Source organism: Ptychodera flava, chromosome 18 (assembly GCF_041260155.1).
Source record: "Ptychodera flava strain L36383 chromosome 18, AS_Pfla_20210202, whole genome shotgun sequence".
Taxonomy (NCBI): domain Eukaryota; kingdom Metazoa; phylum Hemichordata; class Enteropneusta; family Ptychoderidae; genus Ptychodera; species Ptychodera flava.
In genome coordinates this window covers 39102919-39119231 of record NC_091945.1, presented here as the reverse complement: position 1 = coordinate 39119231, position 16313 = coordinate 39102919, and the positions used below count along the sequence as shown (strand labels likewise).

The 16313-nt window shown below is 37.7% G+C and overlaps 1 protein-coding gene across 3 annotated transcripts in view; it reads right to left on the bottom strand.

The window, feature by feature from the left end:
* LOC139117744 (intermembrane lipid transfer protein VPS13A-like) overlaps window positions 1–16313 on the bottom strand; it is a 445282-nt gene that overhangs the window by 184452 nt on the left and 244517 nt on the right. For all 3 annotated transcript variants that reach the window (XM_070680994.1, XM_070680993.1, XM_070680995.1), the window contains 3 exons: window positions 12644–12775; window positions 4662–4745; window positions 3233–3448 (listed from right to left, as the gene is read on the bottom strand). In XM_070680994.1, the coding sequence (XP_070537095.1) occupies window positions 3233–3448; window positions 4662–4745; window positions 12644–12775 (432 nt within the window). The remainder of the gene's footprint in view (window positions 1–3232; window positions 3449–4661; window positions 4746–12643; window positions 12776–16313) is intronic.

Below are 16313 nucleotides of genomic sequence, written 5' to 3'. Positions count from 1 at the left end.
GGCATGTTACCTGATTGATGTTGCCCTGGTAAATGCATATATATGCTTCAAGCATGTACACCCTGATAGTAAGCTGACCCATAAGATGTTTCATCTGCGTGTCGGGAAACAACTCATTGGCGGTTATTGTGGGCGATCGCAGCCCAGTGTGAGAGAGGTCGAGGCCACCGTTTCTCTTGCCTCGTACATAAATCCACAAAATCAGCCGATGCACGTTGTCAGCCGTTTGGAGGGGCGGCAGAAATGCTGTAAAGTATGCAGCAGAGAGGGTAAGACCACTGCGAGCGGACGACTGTCTGAGACGTCCAAAGGATGTAGTCTGTGCGGGGTTCATCTTCACGAGGGCGAGTGTTTTGCGGCTTTTCATCATCGCATGATGCTACGAGGTAAGAGGAGCGTTGGCGTGCAGACCTCTACTCACACAGCTCCGACGACACCCATCAGCAAGAGAACCCGATGTAAATAACGGACAGGAGACAGCTTCGCCTACCAGTGGCTTGACTGTATTCTTAACACGGACCATGATCACATTTTGAGCACGGTTGTGCCGTTTGTTTGTGCTTTACGATCCCGCTGATTGTAAATTGAAACATGGATTATTTCGTACAATCCCCCTGATTGTAATCTTTGTAACACGGACCATGCACTCGGACGTCGAGACAGACTCTGAGATTTATTATTCGGCATAATGTAAATTATTCCCGAATAAAATACTATCTCAGGATCGCATATTTTCGTTTGTTTTGTTTAGACGGATTATTTTGTACAATTCCCCCTATTATAATTTTTGTAACACGGATCTGCCACCCCGATAGTAATTTTTGAAACACGGACCATGCACTCGGACGTCGAGACAGACTCCGAGATTTATTGTTCGGCATAATGTAAATTATTCCCGAATAAATACTATCTATGATCGCATATTTTCGTTTGTTTTGTTTTTTACCCCCACTTTCGTTTTTGGCAGATCCGTAAGGACGCTATAGTAATGGATGAACGTGCGTTGTATCACGTGGGAGGGGCACAGCCCAACGGAGGCTGTGCTCGTGCGACGTAGACGTTGTACCAACCATCTGTTGTTTGGGTTAGTGCATAGAGCAGTTGCACTGTCCAGAGCTAAGGTGGTACAAAACTGCACCTTAGTAACAACTGCACAACTAACCTGTTAGGAAACGGTAATACTAACGAGCTAAGTGTGCACTGAACTGGCCAAACTACGTACACGCCTTCCTTCAATGGCGAAGCTATGTCGTTGACACTACGTCAAAGCAGACTGCACTGTGCGACTCTTCCAAGTCGTTCAAAGTACGTGGCCAAGTGACACACCCAGGGGGAACAGGACAGGTTTGAGGGTGCTGCCGCACCCATAGCACTAACCCCTGGGTCTTCTACTAACCCACGAGCGAGGTGATGTTTCCCCGGTGTGGACGTGCATGACGGCGAACGAGCTTTACTTCCGCAAAAGTAAGCTAGAAAAGGGCATAAAAGTGCACGTCCCCCGGGGCAAACAACGCCCAAGACCTCGTCATTTTCTCGACACAACCTCATCAGCGGTTGCCCCTCTATACGGGCATGCAAAATTTTTGAAGTCTAACACATATATGGTCGGTAATCGTACCCCGAAAATGCGGTATTTTCCCGCCAAATGCCTGGCAGGAAAGCGTGCAGGAGAGCCTATCTTCTGTAGACACGGAAAAGGGGGCCGTTTTTGACCGACTTGGCAGGATAACGGACAGGGGCGCTCGCAGGAAAAGGGTTAAGCGTCAGCTAATTAAGCGTTTTCACAACATCTATTTTTAAACCTTTACATGGTAACACTGACCATCACAGGCTAGCACCTTTACATGTAAACAACCAGATGTGAACTTAATGTGCTCACATGGTTTACAACAGGTTCATTACTTAGTAGTATGCTTAACAGAACGGTCAGATATCTGTCAGATATGTAGCAGGTTTCATCAACTTTAGCACAGTACTTTTGGAGTTACATCACTAATTACAAAACTTCATATAATATGCAAATGAGCTGTTTAATAACTTGACACTGCTCAATGCTTAATTGGACAATTAGATATCTATCAGATCAACATCTGTACAAAGTTTCATCAAATTTAATGCTGTAATTTCAGAGTAATACCACTAATTACAACAAGTCATCCTTTATGACACAGTCCCCACTTGTTAATGGGTACTTTAATTACAAGTCCTCGATGAGGAACAAATCGATGTATACACATGTTGACATAAGTTAATGTCCTTGTACCAACTTTGAATGCAATTGGTATATTCTGAGTTATGTTTCCGAACATGAAAAAATCATAACAAATTGGCTGCCACACAGCCATATTCAATTTCGTCGTACAAATCGACATGCATATGTATGACATGGGTCAATGTCCTTGTACCAACTTTGAATAAATTGATTAAGACGTGCCTGAGTTATAGCTAGGACATGAAAAAATTGTAACAAAATGGCTGCCGTGTGGCCATATTGAATCATACCATGACACAAATTGACATGCGTATGTATGACATAGGTTGATGTCCTTGTGCAAACTTACAATAAAATCGGTTGAGATGTGCCCAAGTTATGGCTCTGTACATGAAAAAATCGCAACAAAATGGGTGCACAGCAGCCATATTGGATGGTATCATAAATCAAAGTGCATAAGTATGACATAAGGAGTAATCCTTATACCAAGTTTGAATGAAATCACTCAAGGCATGTCTGAGATATCTGTGTGAATGGACAGACGGACAGACAGACAGACGCATGGACATGACCGAACTTAAATATAGAAAATAGAAATAATTACAGTTCTCTTTATTTGTGAGCTCCTACCCTGCAGGGAACTTACATTATTTTTTTATGGTGGAGGGTGGGTAGGAGTTTAACGATGTGAACTTGAGCATGGCAAAAGTTAAAATGGCCGATTTGTGGCATTGACAAGCACTCATATGTGCATGGGTTATGACTCAGTAGAGATGACACGATCAGTTTAGGTAGCAATTATCGAGGGAAGGAGGTAGCGGATTAGGTTACGTCTACATTACCTATAGCAAGTGATGAGGCAAAGCAGTGTGTGGTAGCCTGTACCGATCAGTGGTCTTGGCCTTGGTCTCCGTGCCCCTTCTGAACATTAACCATGATTATAGCAAAGCCATAATCACCCAATATGATATGTCTTCTGTTATAATGCAATACTTTTAAATTCATCATTATCATTTCTACCTTATATGCAAGTGGTAGCCCTGTGTTATTGACCATCCAATAGGGAGCATAAAGTGCCATATTCTTGAATCCTTTGTCATAATCTACATGAACTCCAAGTTCCATGGACAGTTCTTCCTTTCCTTCAAAAGCTGTGAATTTCCATCCAGATAACTGCTTCATGCCAGGTCTCAATGTCATCTTTGCAGTCCATTCTTTACCTCTGTAATCAGGTATCTGCAAATCAATAGCAATACTGTCAAGGGCAATATTTTTATCATGAGGCATCTTGAAACTCGCTCATATCTTACAGTTGATGGAAGAACAAAGAAATGAAATTGAAAAAGTAAACTACGAAAAAATCCCAAACAGAATAAACAGAAAAAAAATATGTTAAGTTTTTGACGTATATAAATATATTATTATCGATGAAATTTTGGGGATAATCTTAAAAATATGCTTCTTGTACAATTCTTGTTATGAGATGTGTTATGCTATCAGTATTGTTTATAATGCAGCATAATTTGGCATCTTTGCTCAAGTTGGTGAAATTTTAAACGTGGAAAACTATGGAGTTAACAACTTTTGTTACAAAGTATGGCTGAAACCAACAAAGTTTGGTATGAAGGGCTTTGCATTGGCAGAGTATGAGTCATCTTATATGTTTTCTAGATCTCAAGAGAAAGAATGTTGTCACAGAACGGAAGTAAATCTCAGGGAAGAGAAAGGGTGGGAAACTATATTCACATGACTGAACGATTGTCCAGACAAATAACATACCCACCCTATAGAAACATTGGCGCTGTGCACTCAGAGGTTGTGGATTGCTCACATCGGTGCTAAAGGACATAGAGGGCAATGTTGCATAGCAGTGACTTTCGATACGTTCAAAGGGTTAAAATATGAGCAGGCTGTGTTTATCGTATACACGATAGAATGAGTTTCTTGCACATCTTTAACATCTTTGCACATCTAGATGGCTATGGTGTTAACCTTTATTCTACAGTCATTCAATATTAATGTGCTTTCCAAAACAGCTGATTATTGGGCGACATTTTATAAAACCAATATGTTCTCTTGTTGTATCTACATGTCTATACGCAATTTGAACTGCGCTTCCCCATATAGGTCATGTAGCTGGCTATAAACAGAACTTGAAAGACCATCAATCAAGTCAATGTCATGACAAAGTTCCTATGGTGTAATTTACGTGTTTTCATTGATGTAAGTGTATCATAGCACCTTATCTTTAAGTTGAAATTGAGTTGGTCTTGGTGTGTCCGAGTTACGCACCAGCCTGATCAAAATCAAAATAAAATGGTACACGTACGGCAGCCATATTTTATCATATCGCATAAAACAACACACATGCGCACAGCGAACCGAATCCATAAGACTTATAGTTCCCTTTTGTGACTTTGTCCAATGGGGAGAAATAACACAAACTTACCCTTATTTCAAGAATTTTACTGAGATCTGCATTAAATAAAGATTTGATTTCACCACCTTCAAGAGATAATTCTTCAGCAGCACCCTGAAGCAGATTAAAAAACACACATTTTCACACTTGAAATAAAAGCTGGAAGAAAACTACTGAACATTCAACTCATAATTAAGTTTTGTAACAGTGCCATCTACAGCGCAACAAATATTGCTATACTCATGGGTGGTTGTGTTAGACTTGTGAAATTCAACGTGCAAATTTGCATAATATAAATAACGTTTATCTTGGGAAATGGATCAACAACCATTTGCAAACTACCAGCAGTTTACTGTAGGAATAAATTGTAGTCAGTTCCTCAAAGTCAAGAACAAGGTCAAATTTCAAATGAGGTTTTCTGAAAAGCATTCCATTAAGTAGTTGGGGTGACTGACTTGCAAAAAGGGCAGTGTAGTTATGTTCTTCTTATTTGTTGATTTGACATAAATTTCATTCAATCTCTCACTATTATGGTATGTTCACTTCATCCATTAGTTTATACTGTAATTTTGCATGCTCAACTTTAAGAATAAGTAGTATCTCAAGTGAAATACCTTGAATGGAGGTTGTACATACATGCATTTACAGGTATACAAGATCAGCTAAGTGTGGTTTGTGACTATATGTTACAATAATGTTGATTATTTTCTTGCCCATCATTTACGAGAAAACAACAGTTTTTTAAGGGCTAAGGTTAACTGACGGACACAATATGTTTTAAGAATTGGTAGAAACACTTCAGCATGGGCTTGCTTGTTATCTGCAGTGGTACTAAAAATTATACTGCCATTAATGCAGGTGTGCTTCCAGTTGAACAACATGTGAAAATACCATAAATGAAGAAGAATTAAATAAGTTTTACTACAGTTAGAAAGTGTTGCTATTATATTCTCCCAATGATAACAGTAAGGCCATATCTCTCTTATAAGCTATACTGTTTGCCCATCCACATCACATATGAGTGATTCCTTCAACTTTGATCAAATGAATTTGTAGCTTGTCAACATCTTTAGCAAATACTGAAGCTTTGATCACCCCCTGACTCTAGTTTTGGACTTTTTGGACTCTTTTCACAATTTATTTTGTTCACTTGCATATTACTTATCTGATTTGAATTATCTGAGATTGGAATCAAAACAGGAATAATATTTCTATTCAGATTCCTTGGGCCAGTGTGCAAAACTCACGCACAATCTCTACTGGCCAAGCGGGCCAGCAACTTTGAAAATCATTGGCCCTGAAGAAAATCAACTGGTCCGATCCTCAGGTCAAATTTAAATATAATGCAGATTTGTTACCCTCGCTCAGAGGCCTAGAACATTTGATTGACAAGTCATCGTTGATGACACAGTCCCCACTTGTTACTGGGTACTTTGATTACAGGTCCTCAGAGAGGATAGAGTCCTCTTCATTAGGTCTGAGATAAAAATACTTTTGAATAAATTTGTCTGAGTTATGGTTCAGGACATGAAAAAATCGTAATAAAATGGCCACACGGTGGCCATATTGGATCGTATCACAAAACAATCAATGTGCATATGTATGACATAGGTCAATGTCGTTGTAGCAACTTTGAATAAAATCGGTTGAGATATGCCTGAGTTATGGCTTTGTACATGAAAACATAATAACAAAATGGCCGCCTGGCAGCTATATTGGATTGTATCACAAAACAAATTTATCGCAGGTTTATCGCAGGATCTGCAAAATGTTCAACAACAGAGTTATAGAAGATACTGACTTCTGTTCTTTGAACTGTTAAACAGGGACTTTAAGCATACTGTGATGCTGTTCTTTCTTGGAGTGGTGTAAATCAAATGTGGATATTAAAAAAATTCGAAGGAACTCTTGGAAAATTTGAAATAAAGATCTGTTTCAAAGATAACATCTATTAAAACTTTCGATTTTTCCACATTGTATACCACAATACCACATGATAAATTGACAGAACGTTTGAAAAACTTCATCAACCAAGCATTTTTCTACAAAAACGGTTCACGCCGTTACAAATATGTGGTTTTAGGGTATAATTCTACATATTTTGTTAAAAATATTACTAACGCTAAAGAGAAAGACATTATCAGTATGCTTGATTTCCTCATTGACAACATATTTCAATATTTGTTGAATTTGGAGGACACATTTTCCAACAGTGCATAGGAATTCCAATGGGCACTAACTGTGCTCCCTTGCTTGCAGACTTATTTCTGTTCTCATATGAGGCAGAATTTATCCAGAACCTAATGAAACAGAAAAAGGTCTCTGTAGCTAGAACTTTCAACCTAACATATAGATACATAGATGATGTTATTTCAATGAATAACTCTGAATTCAGTAATTATCTCGCTATGATTTATCCTCCAGAATTGGAGATTAAAGAAACTACAGACACGGCCTCTTCTGCTTCATATCTGGACATTTTACTTGAATTTGATTCTAATGGTCACCTTTCTACTAGGCTATATGACGAGAGATGATTTCAACTTTAGTATAATCAATTTTCCACACCTCATAAGTAATACTCGACTCTCACCAGCTTATGGGGTATACATTTCCCAGCTTATTCGATATGCTAGAGCATGCAGTTCATATGGTGATTTTGTAGAGAGACATGGCCATCTCTCTTACAAACTGTTAAATCAAGGTTACACCAGAGCAAGACTTGTCTCTACATTCAAACACTTTTGTGGCAGGTATCGCAAGCTGGCAGATAAATACAATATCTCTCTTCGACAAATGATCGCTGATGGCATCGGTGACATTGGGCCTTAGCTAGTGATCACTACCTATTTGACTTACAGATTGATATATGGCGGGTGCCACATGTGGGGCGGGATGCGCTTACTATTTTCGAAATACCTGACATAACTTCTTGGTCTTCTGGCCAGAGGTCCATATATCTTTCTTTCATGAATGTGACTTTGTTTGTATACCGTCTATTTATTGTCTGTTCTGTGCTGTTTTGTGTCTATGTTTACAACTATTGTCTTACGAATTTTGACCTAGCGTCATTGGATTATGGATTGGTATGATTGTGATTATTATGCATATGTATGACATAAGTCAATCTCCTTGTACCAACTTTGAATAAATTCGCTTGATACATGTCAGAGATATGGTTCCGGACATGAGAAAAAACATAACAAAATGGCCACAAGGCGGCCATATTGGATCGTATCATAAAACAAATCAATGTGCATGTGTATGACATAGGTCAATGTCCTTGTACCAACTTTGAATAAAATCGGTTGAGCTATGCCTGAGTTACGGCTCTGTACATGAAAAAATTGTAACAAAATGGCTGCATGCACGGCGGCCATATTGGATCATATCACAAAACAAATGGATGTGCATAGCTATGACCTTAGTCAATGTTCTTGTACCAACTTTGAATAAAATCGGTTGAAACATGCATGAGTAATGGCTCCGTACATGAAAAAAATCGTAATAAAAAATGGCCGCCTGGCGGCCATATTGGATTGTATCACAAAACAAATTGACATGCATATGTATGCCATTGGTCAATGTCCTTGTACTAACTTTGAATAAAATCGGTTGAAACATGCCTGAGTAATGGCTCTGTACATGAAAAAATCGTAATAAAATGGCCGCCTGGCAGCCATATTGGATCGTATCACAAAACAAATCAAGGTGCATCTGTATGACATATGAAGTAATCCTTGTACCAAGTTTGAATGAAATCGCTCCAGGCATCTCTGAGATATCTGCATGAACGGACGGACGCATGCACGCACGCACGCAAGCATGCACGGACATGACCAAACCTATAAGTCCCCCGGACGGTGTCCGTTGGGACTAAAAAGATAAAAAGACACCACATCAACGTCCTAACACCAAACAGTTTCTTGTGCCTTTTAATTCTTTTAAAGGAAAGCAAATGAAGCTGAAGTTTTGGAAATTGATCTCAGTGCCAAAAAACATATGGAATCAGTGAAAGGTTAAGCACAAACACATAAAACGTTTCTATTTGTTAAAACAGCCTTTCACAACAAACATTTCCAACATTGAGAAAATGAGCACAAGTGTGGGCTTGAACTTGAAATATGTCTCAACATGAAAAAGCTAAGCGTCCAGACCTCCGATCAGGGATGGATCAGTTTTGGCACTACAAACAGAAAATCACAGTCAAATGGAGTCAATACGACTTTTGACTCTTTCAAAAACGATTCTGGCTTCTCCTCTAGCTTTGAGGGAAGATGATTATCATCAAATCCAAGGAAGGGAATACAAAAAATTAGGGCAACTGATAAAGAGAAAAAATACTGAAGTGTCGAAACCCACGTTAAAAGACGAATCACAAAAATGTAATCTTTACAGGTGACAAGGCAAATAGCTATCAAGGTCAAATCACAATGAAGGCGCGATTTTGCACAATATTCAAAAAATCGGACATTTACTTTCCAGTATAGAAGTTTGACGTCCAAAATATTTCTGTCATACATAACAATCTATACATTGGGTGTAATATTGATACTAGACAACACAAGAATGACTTAAGTCAGCCTTCTGTCGCGGCACGCCAGGTTTGCAAATTGCTGATATTTTACCTCAGGTTGATACATATCGGTGATTTTTGGGACTCTAATAATCGATACTAGACACTTCTCGAATGACTTTGCCTTGCGTCTTGACACGCCGGATCTCTGAAATAACACATGTTTTACTCGATATTTATCGGCGATTGGAACTCCAATATCAATACTAGAATGACTTGATTTGTGTCTCTGGCACGCCTGGTCTATGTCGAATCACCAAAGTTTATCGGCGATTTTGGAACTCTAATATCGATACTAGTTGATTCCAGACTTTCAAATCGCGGGTAAATATCCAATGATACGCCAAAGATTTTACAACCTCACAGGTCTTGTCGAGCCCGACCTGCTTATTCCGACTCTGACTTCGATACTAGACGATATCATACTTTTGTCAAATCGCGGGTAGATATTTGATGGGAGCATATTGAATAGCGCCACTACTCTTGCGGAATAGCGCCACTACCCTTGCGAGAGAACATGAGACAAGGTCTTTCGCCTAGATGCAGTACTGATCTTGCGTAGACCCTATGCGTAGACCCTATGCCTCAGTGCCTCCCACGAAGGCATGGAGGTCGTAAGCGACGTACAGGGTCTAGGCAAGTACAGATCAGTCTGTTCAGTTTTTACATGAATTTGTGAATTTAAAGTTTTGCAAATCTCTTGAAAGAATAAATTTCGTATCTTTGAATAAGTTTGCCAGGTATTTAGCTTAGTAAAATGTTTGGGTAAACTTCTTTCCATATAGTGAAAGTTATTGGCCTGTGTCTTTAGGAACAGCAGGACATCTTTCAGGAGTTACTGCTCCGACATGACAAGAGCTGGTCTCGGGCTATCGAATTAGCGTGAATTTCGCACGCTGCCTTGGGCCAGTTATTAAGGAGTACAAAACTCTTGGCTATTTCAACATAATTTTGCACATTTGATTAATGGTCAATTATTCAACTTTTGTTTGAATAAACATCTAAACACAACTTAAAAAATTTCTATTAATGTCTAAAATCACATAAGTAAAACATTTTGGGTGCATAATTTTTGACTATTTTTTAAAGATTTATCTTGCTATTTTTGTGTAATAATATTGTTATAGCTATGACATAAAGATCTTCAAAATTAAATTCTTGACCAGAAGCAAATATACATACCACTAGCTAAAGGGGCCAGCATTTCCTACAAAAGTGAGTTGCCAGACAGAACGACATGCATGCATGCATACACGCATACAGACTGGTGACTGACTGACACCGTTCAGCCACTACCCCTGTAGATTATTTTTCCATATTTGTATATGTGGCATTTGAAAGCTAATTATATTCATGCATGGCATGTGAAAGAGACTTAGTGAAACTGTAGCAATATTGTTTCCATTTGTCATTAAATCTATACTGTTTGTATAAATAATCTGTAAATGTGGCTAACTATTTACGATAACTGAGAGACTAGCATACTGTTGATTAATGTGCTACTGTGAATTATTATACATCTACCATCGAGAGCAATAGATTTTTGCAAGCCCTAAAGCTGTATGGAATATGTGTTCCACAACATTGATCATTTTCGGGCACCCAAAATGATGGGCATTCTACAAGGCTATTGTGCGTTTACCTCAGAACTGTTTCAAGGGATCAAATGGATGATTGCAAGAATGTGTCTCATACTATGCTCTTGTAGCTGCATAGACTACCTGAAGCATATCTAGGACAGCTTTCCATACTGACACTATGAATCAAAAGAAATTCTGCTGGCATTGTACAAAAATGAAAACAGCTATTTTGTGTGCAAGTCATGAACAATGTAAGATGTGTAATAATAAGGTTGTTAATGTTATGAAAATACCCTAAAGGATGCACATGCACATTAGCGTTGTGCTGAACCCTCCGCTTTGAATTGGGTGACATGCTGTGCTAGTGTCCAAGTACACTCAGCGTGACAGTTTTCGGACGACCTCAGTTTTCGGACATTTAGTGACATGCTGTTAGTTACACTCACTTCGCTCCGTATCGATAGCGTTTTACAGGTCGTGTGACCTCATATTAAGTCAGGTGACACTGTTGTCCCGTTTTCGATAGTTTTTTTGGTAGAAGCCATCGAGCTCGCTACGAGCGGCGGTCACAAATTGTCGTCTGATACCGCGTCAGTGATACTGTCAACATACTGCCGTCAGGTCAAAGTAACTGAAATTTTGACTAAAGTCCTGATTTAGCATTGAATTTTGAATGTGGGGCAGAATAATGATTTTGAAAATATTCTTTCCATTGTTCGCTATGATTGCATGTAGTTTCAACGAAAACTGCGCAGTTGTTTCGAGAAAAAAAAGTACATTTAATGAACGTAAGAAGTGTACAAGTTTTCGGACAGACAATATTTAGCATAATTGTGTAAACGTAGTAAGTGACTTACCGCGTAAAAACTTGACAGGTAAATAATTCCATACGATGAAATATACTCGCTATTTTTATTAAATAATGCCTGTGCGATTTTAATACAAACAAAATATGCAATGGAAACAATTATAAGTAATACTCACTGAACAAACTTAGCGAAGTTAGCCACACCGTACGATACAAGGTGCCGAAAGCAACACACACGGAGACAGCCCGTGTCCGATATCTAAGCGCTATACACGTCGAAATATAGTTGAGTCGTCCATGGATTAAACATAACTAATTATCATGAAATATTCTTATATACAGTTTTCTAAACACATCGAAATTAAAAATCGGTGGTTTGAAGTTTCAAATTATCAATACTTAGCTCCTAATCACATTCCAAACACGACGTCCGATTTCTGGGATTGCAGTCCGATTACTACGCCATCGACATGAGGTCAAACCTTTGGTAACTTTGACCCCGAAATACCACTCCCGTCGTGTCAACTGAGTTTGAGGATAACCACAATAAAGTTTCGAAAGGTATGGTAATAAGATTTCGTATTGCTGGTCATTTACGAAACGACTTTGGGCGAAATTTACTACCCTGTCCGAAAAATGTCACACTGAGTGTACCGTACATTCTTTCCTGTATAGATTCAAATTAACCTCACAGTATTCACAACCATTATTTTCTTATTGAAATGTGGTTTCAGATAAGAATTCATTGATCCTAGGCTAGCATTGTCAAGCCTGGCTTGAGGGGGAAAACTCCATGGAAATCTGTTTTTTCCTTTTTTCACAATTAGTTTTATTTGGTGTCCATGTTTTGCATTAATATGATACTCCAAGAGCAAGTTTTTGCAAGTCTACGCACCCTCCATAGGGCATCTAGTCATTGTGGATAATATATGGCCCAAAACAATACAAGAAGGCAAAATTTAGAGCGCTTGCATGTAAAATAGTTCCAGGAAGCACCCCTGAAGCCCTCTGGAACCAATAAAGATGCTGAACAAGAGTATACTGTTACCTGAATTGTACAGATGACTTTGCATGGCAGCAAGTTCTTGACTTTTACAGTTGGCAAAATGTGTAATGTAAACACTGGTGTCTTCTCTGTTGTCCCCGATATATATTCATATGTCTCCTTCTCAGTACTCACCTTTATTGGTAAAAAGTCACAAAAAAGAGTATATAGACAATGTTATGTTCACATGATAATTATTTGCATTGAAATAAATGAAATGAAAAAATCATTAATTTCCATTTAAGGGGGTGCTGCACCCAACACAGTGTACACTTTTTGCAAATATTCATTCAATTTTTTGATTTGTTTACCCAAGATTTAAATATTGGTTGGGTTCACCTTTTAGCTTGTCAAGCAGTCGTAAGTTGCTGATAAAGAAGTGTTATTTTATGCAAATGTAAGCAAATCACTCGACTTCCTAGCTTCTTTTTCCTCCCTATTTCAAAATCAACAATTGATTGACATGATACTGCTTAATGTCTTCACACAGTATTACAGTATTGTGAGATCAACATCTGTACCATGTTTCGTCATATTTGATGCAGTGGTTCTGGACATAGCTTACTAATTCAGAAGTCCATTAAATATGCAAATGAGCAACTAATTCGCATGACACCACTTTGTAACCCTATTTGACACTCTGTGCTAAAGATCTATACGAAGTTTCATCAAATTTGTTGCAGTATTTCTATACATATCACCCTAATTACAAAAATTAATCAAATATGCAAATTGGCAATCAATGGATACAATATTCACATATGTCATTGTGTGCTATCACAGCTCTGCATAAACATCTTTACAACGTCCATGATTTTTAGTTCAGTAACTCTAGAAACAGAGCTCATTTTCAAAAGGTCGTTGTCAATGACATAGTCACAGCTTTTTCAATAAAATGGCTGTCACACAGCCATATAATATTGGATGGGATCCCAGAAGAATTTGACGTGCATATTTATGACATAAGGAGTAATCTTGTAACAAGTTTGAATGAGATTTCTCCAGGCATCTCTGAGATATCTGTGTGAACGGACGGATGCATGGAAGTACGGACACACGGACATGACCAAACCTTAAGTCCCTCTGGAAGGTGTCCTTGGGGACTAACAATTCTCTGTTAAATCATGAAAACAGGAACTTGACAAAACTATGTTCATTATAATAGTTAAAAAACTCAAAATTTGTAAGAATTTGCATAAAAACCTTTAAGAATGTATCATTCCATCACCATTCCATCTTATCATTAAGTGTGCCTCCCTTGTATAACATCAGGCATATACCTTCATGATTGGCTCTTCCATTTATGAGTGTAAGCCCTGTTACAACCGATAACGTAGTAACTAACCGATAACGTAGCAAACCCGATAACGTAGTAAAAATTTACCGATAACGTAGTAAATCAACCGATAACGTAGTAACGAACCGATAACGTAGTAATTTTTTCTAACCGATAACGTAGTAAAAATTTACCGATAACGTAGTAATTTTTCCTAACCGATAACGTATCAACAAATTTACCGATAACGTATCAAATCAACTGACAATGTATTGGATCAAATGAATCATGGGAATATATTCTTAGGGATAGATGTATCCTCGATCGATCGATCAATCCATTGATCAATCGATAGATCGACCGATTGATCTATCGATGTACTGATATATCAATCGATCGATCTTTCTATCGACTGAATGATTGAATGAATTGATCGATTGCTTGACTAATAGAACGATTGGTGTATATATATATATATATATATATATATATATATATATATATATATATATATATATATATATATATATATATATATATGGATGGATAGATAGATCGATCGACTGATAGTGTATCAAATCAACCAATAATGTGCCCAAGAGAACAATAACGTATCAAAGTAACCGATGACGTATTAAATCAACCAATTATGTATCAAGCCAACCAATAACCTAGCCAAGTCAAAGAGTAAAGATTCCAATAAACTGAAAATGCACCAAGTCAACAAATAAATTATCAAGCGACCGATAATGTATTAATAAATGGAAACTAATTGAATATTAATGAGTGTTGTATCTTTCGTTTTTATATATAGTCAATCAGTTACACCTTCAGAGTTACAATCGTGATATTACTCAGACATCACGAATCGAATTTCATCAATTGGGGGAATGCGAACTAATTAATAAATATTCCTGCAGGATGAATTCAAGATACAACACACATGTGAGTGTCTTATCGACAAACTTTCTAAGTTGGTAGGACTTGGAAAAAAGTTTTCAACATGACCGATTATGAAATTTCGTTATTTACAACGTCAGTATATCAAAACGACAATAAGCTTACAATGTCACTCTCTTTCTGGGACTGAATTAAGGTAAATCTGGACTCATTATTCAATGGAATTCCTTATAATCAGTATTCATTAATTTTGCAAGTTACTCATGTAAGCAAGCCAAGTCAACAGATTTTGTAGACAACATATTGCTTTTTCATTCCTTTTTATCCTTTCTGTTGTGATTCACGTCAAGTCATATCTTATTTGAATTAGGATTACGAAGACATCGCAAAATTATTGAGTATTATATTATAGAGCTGATAGAAAAAAACGCATAGGCCAATTAAAATAAAAAGTTTGTTTCTCATCCTCGCGCGCGTCAATTCAGACCCCCACGTCAACCTTTTTTCTGCTCATGAGGAAATAGAATTTTAAAAACCCGCAAAAATACGCGATGCATAACACAGTGCTGTATAAAACAGAACTGTAAACAAAATAAGTGACACTATAACATTCCATTCAGAACTGTACACATGTGTCACTCTTATATTAAATTGACAAAACTGTGCACTGCTGCACTAAAAGTCAACAGAACTGTTGCTATACAAAAATACTAAAGCAACACAGCTGTGCATAATTTCTGCGTGCATTCCTGTGTCGTTTTCATGCTTTTTGCGCGTTCTTGTTGGTTGAAGAATAAAAAAATTGAGGAGAAACGAAACCCGCGTCATCGCATCATTTTTGCAATATGTGTGAGATGAGAAACGAGCTTTTTATTTTCTCGGCCTTACCAGAGTTCACTCATACATTTATATTACAGTATCCTGCATATTAATCACTGATATGGTTACCTTTTTAAAATACACACGATGGAGATTTTCAATAACAGGAAAAATCGTCAATTGTACGAATGACTCATTAATGTTCTTTGGTTAATCACTAATACGCAGTTACTTCTATCGGTGACGTATACAATATGTGTGAGAAATATGCGATGTTGGCTGTCGGTGATTGCGGTACTTATACTATCTCTTTGAATTTTACCCAACTAGAACTAAACTGTATAGCTACTATAGCAAGACTAGAAGCAACTTCCCAAACCTATTCCAGTGGTTGAACAACATTTAGATCAACTTAGTCGTTCTCACTACCATGAAAACAGTCGAAACACAATTTGCTGCAGAAATTTGTGATAATTAATGCTAAACGAAAAAAAATAGAAGTAAAGAAAATTGCGTACGAGACAATGTGATAACAAATCGATCTATAAATTAACCAATTTATCGAACCGATCGATCGATCTATCGATTAATTCATCTATCTTGCTATCGAATTGATGAATCCTTTGTTCTATCGATCGATCTGCCAATTAATTTATCTATCGATCGATTGAGTGATCG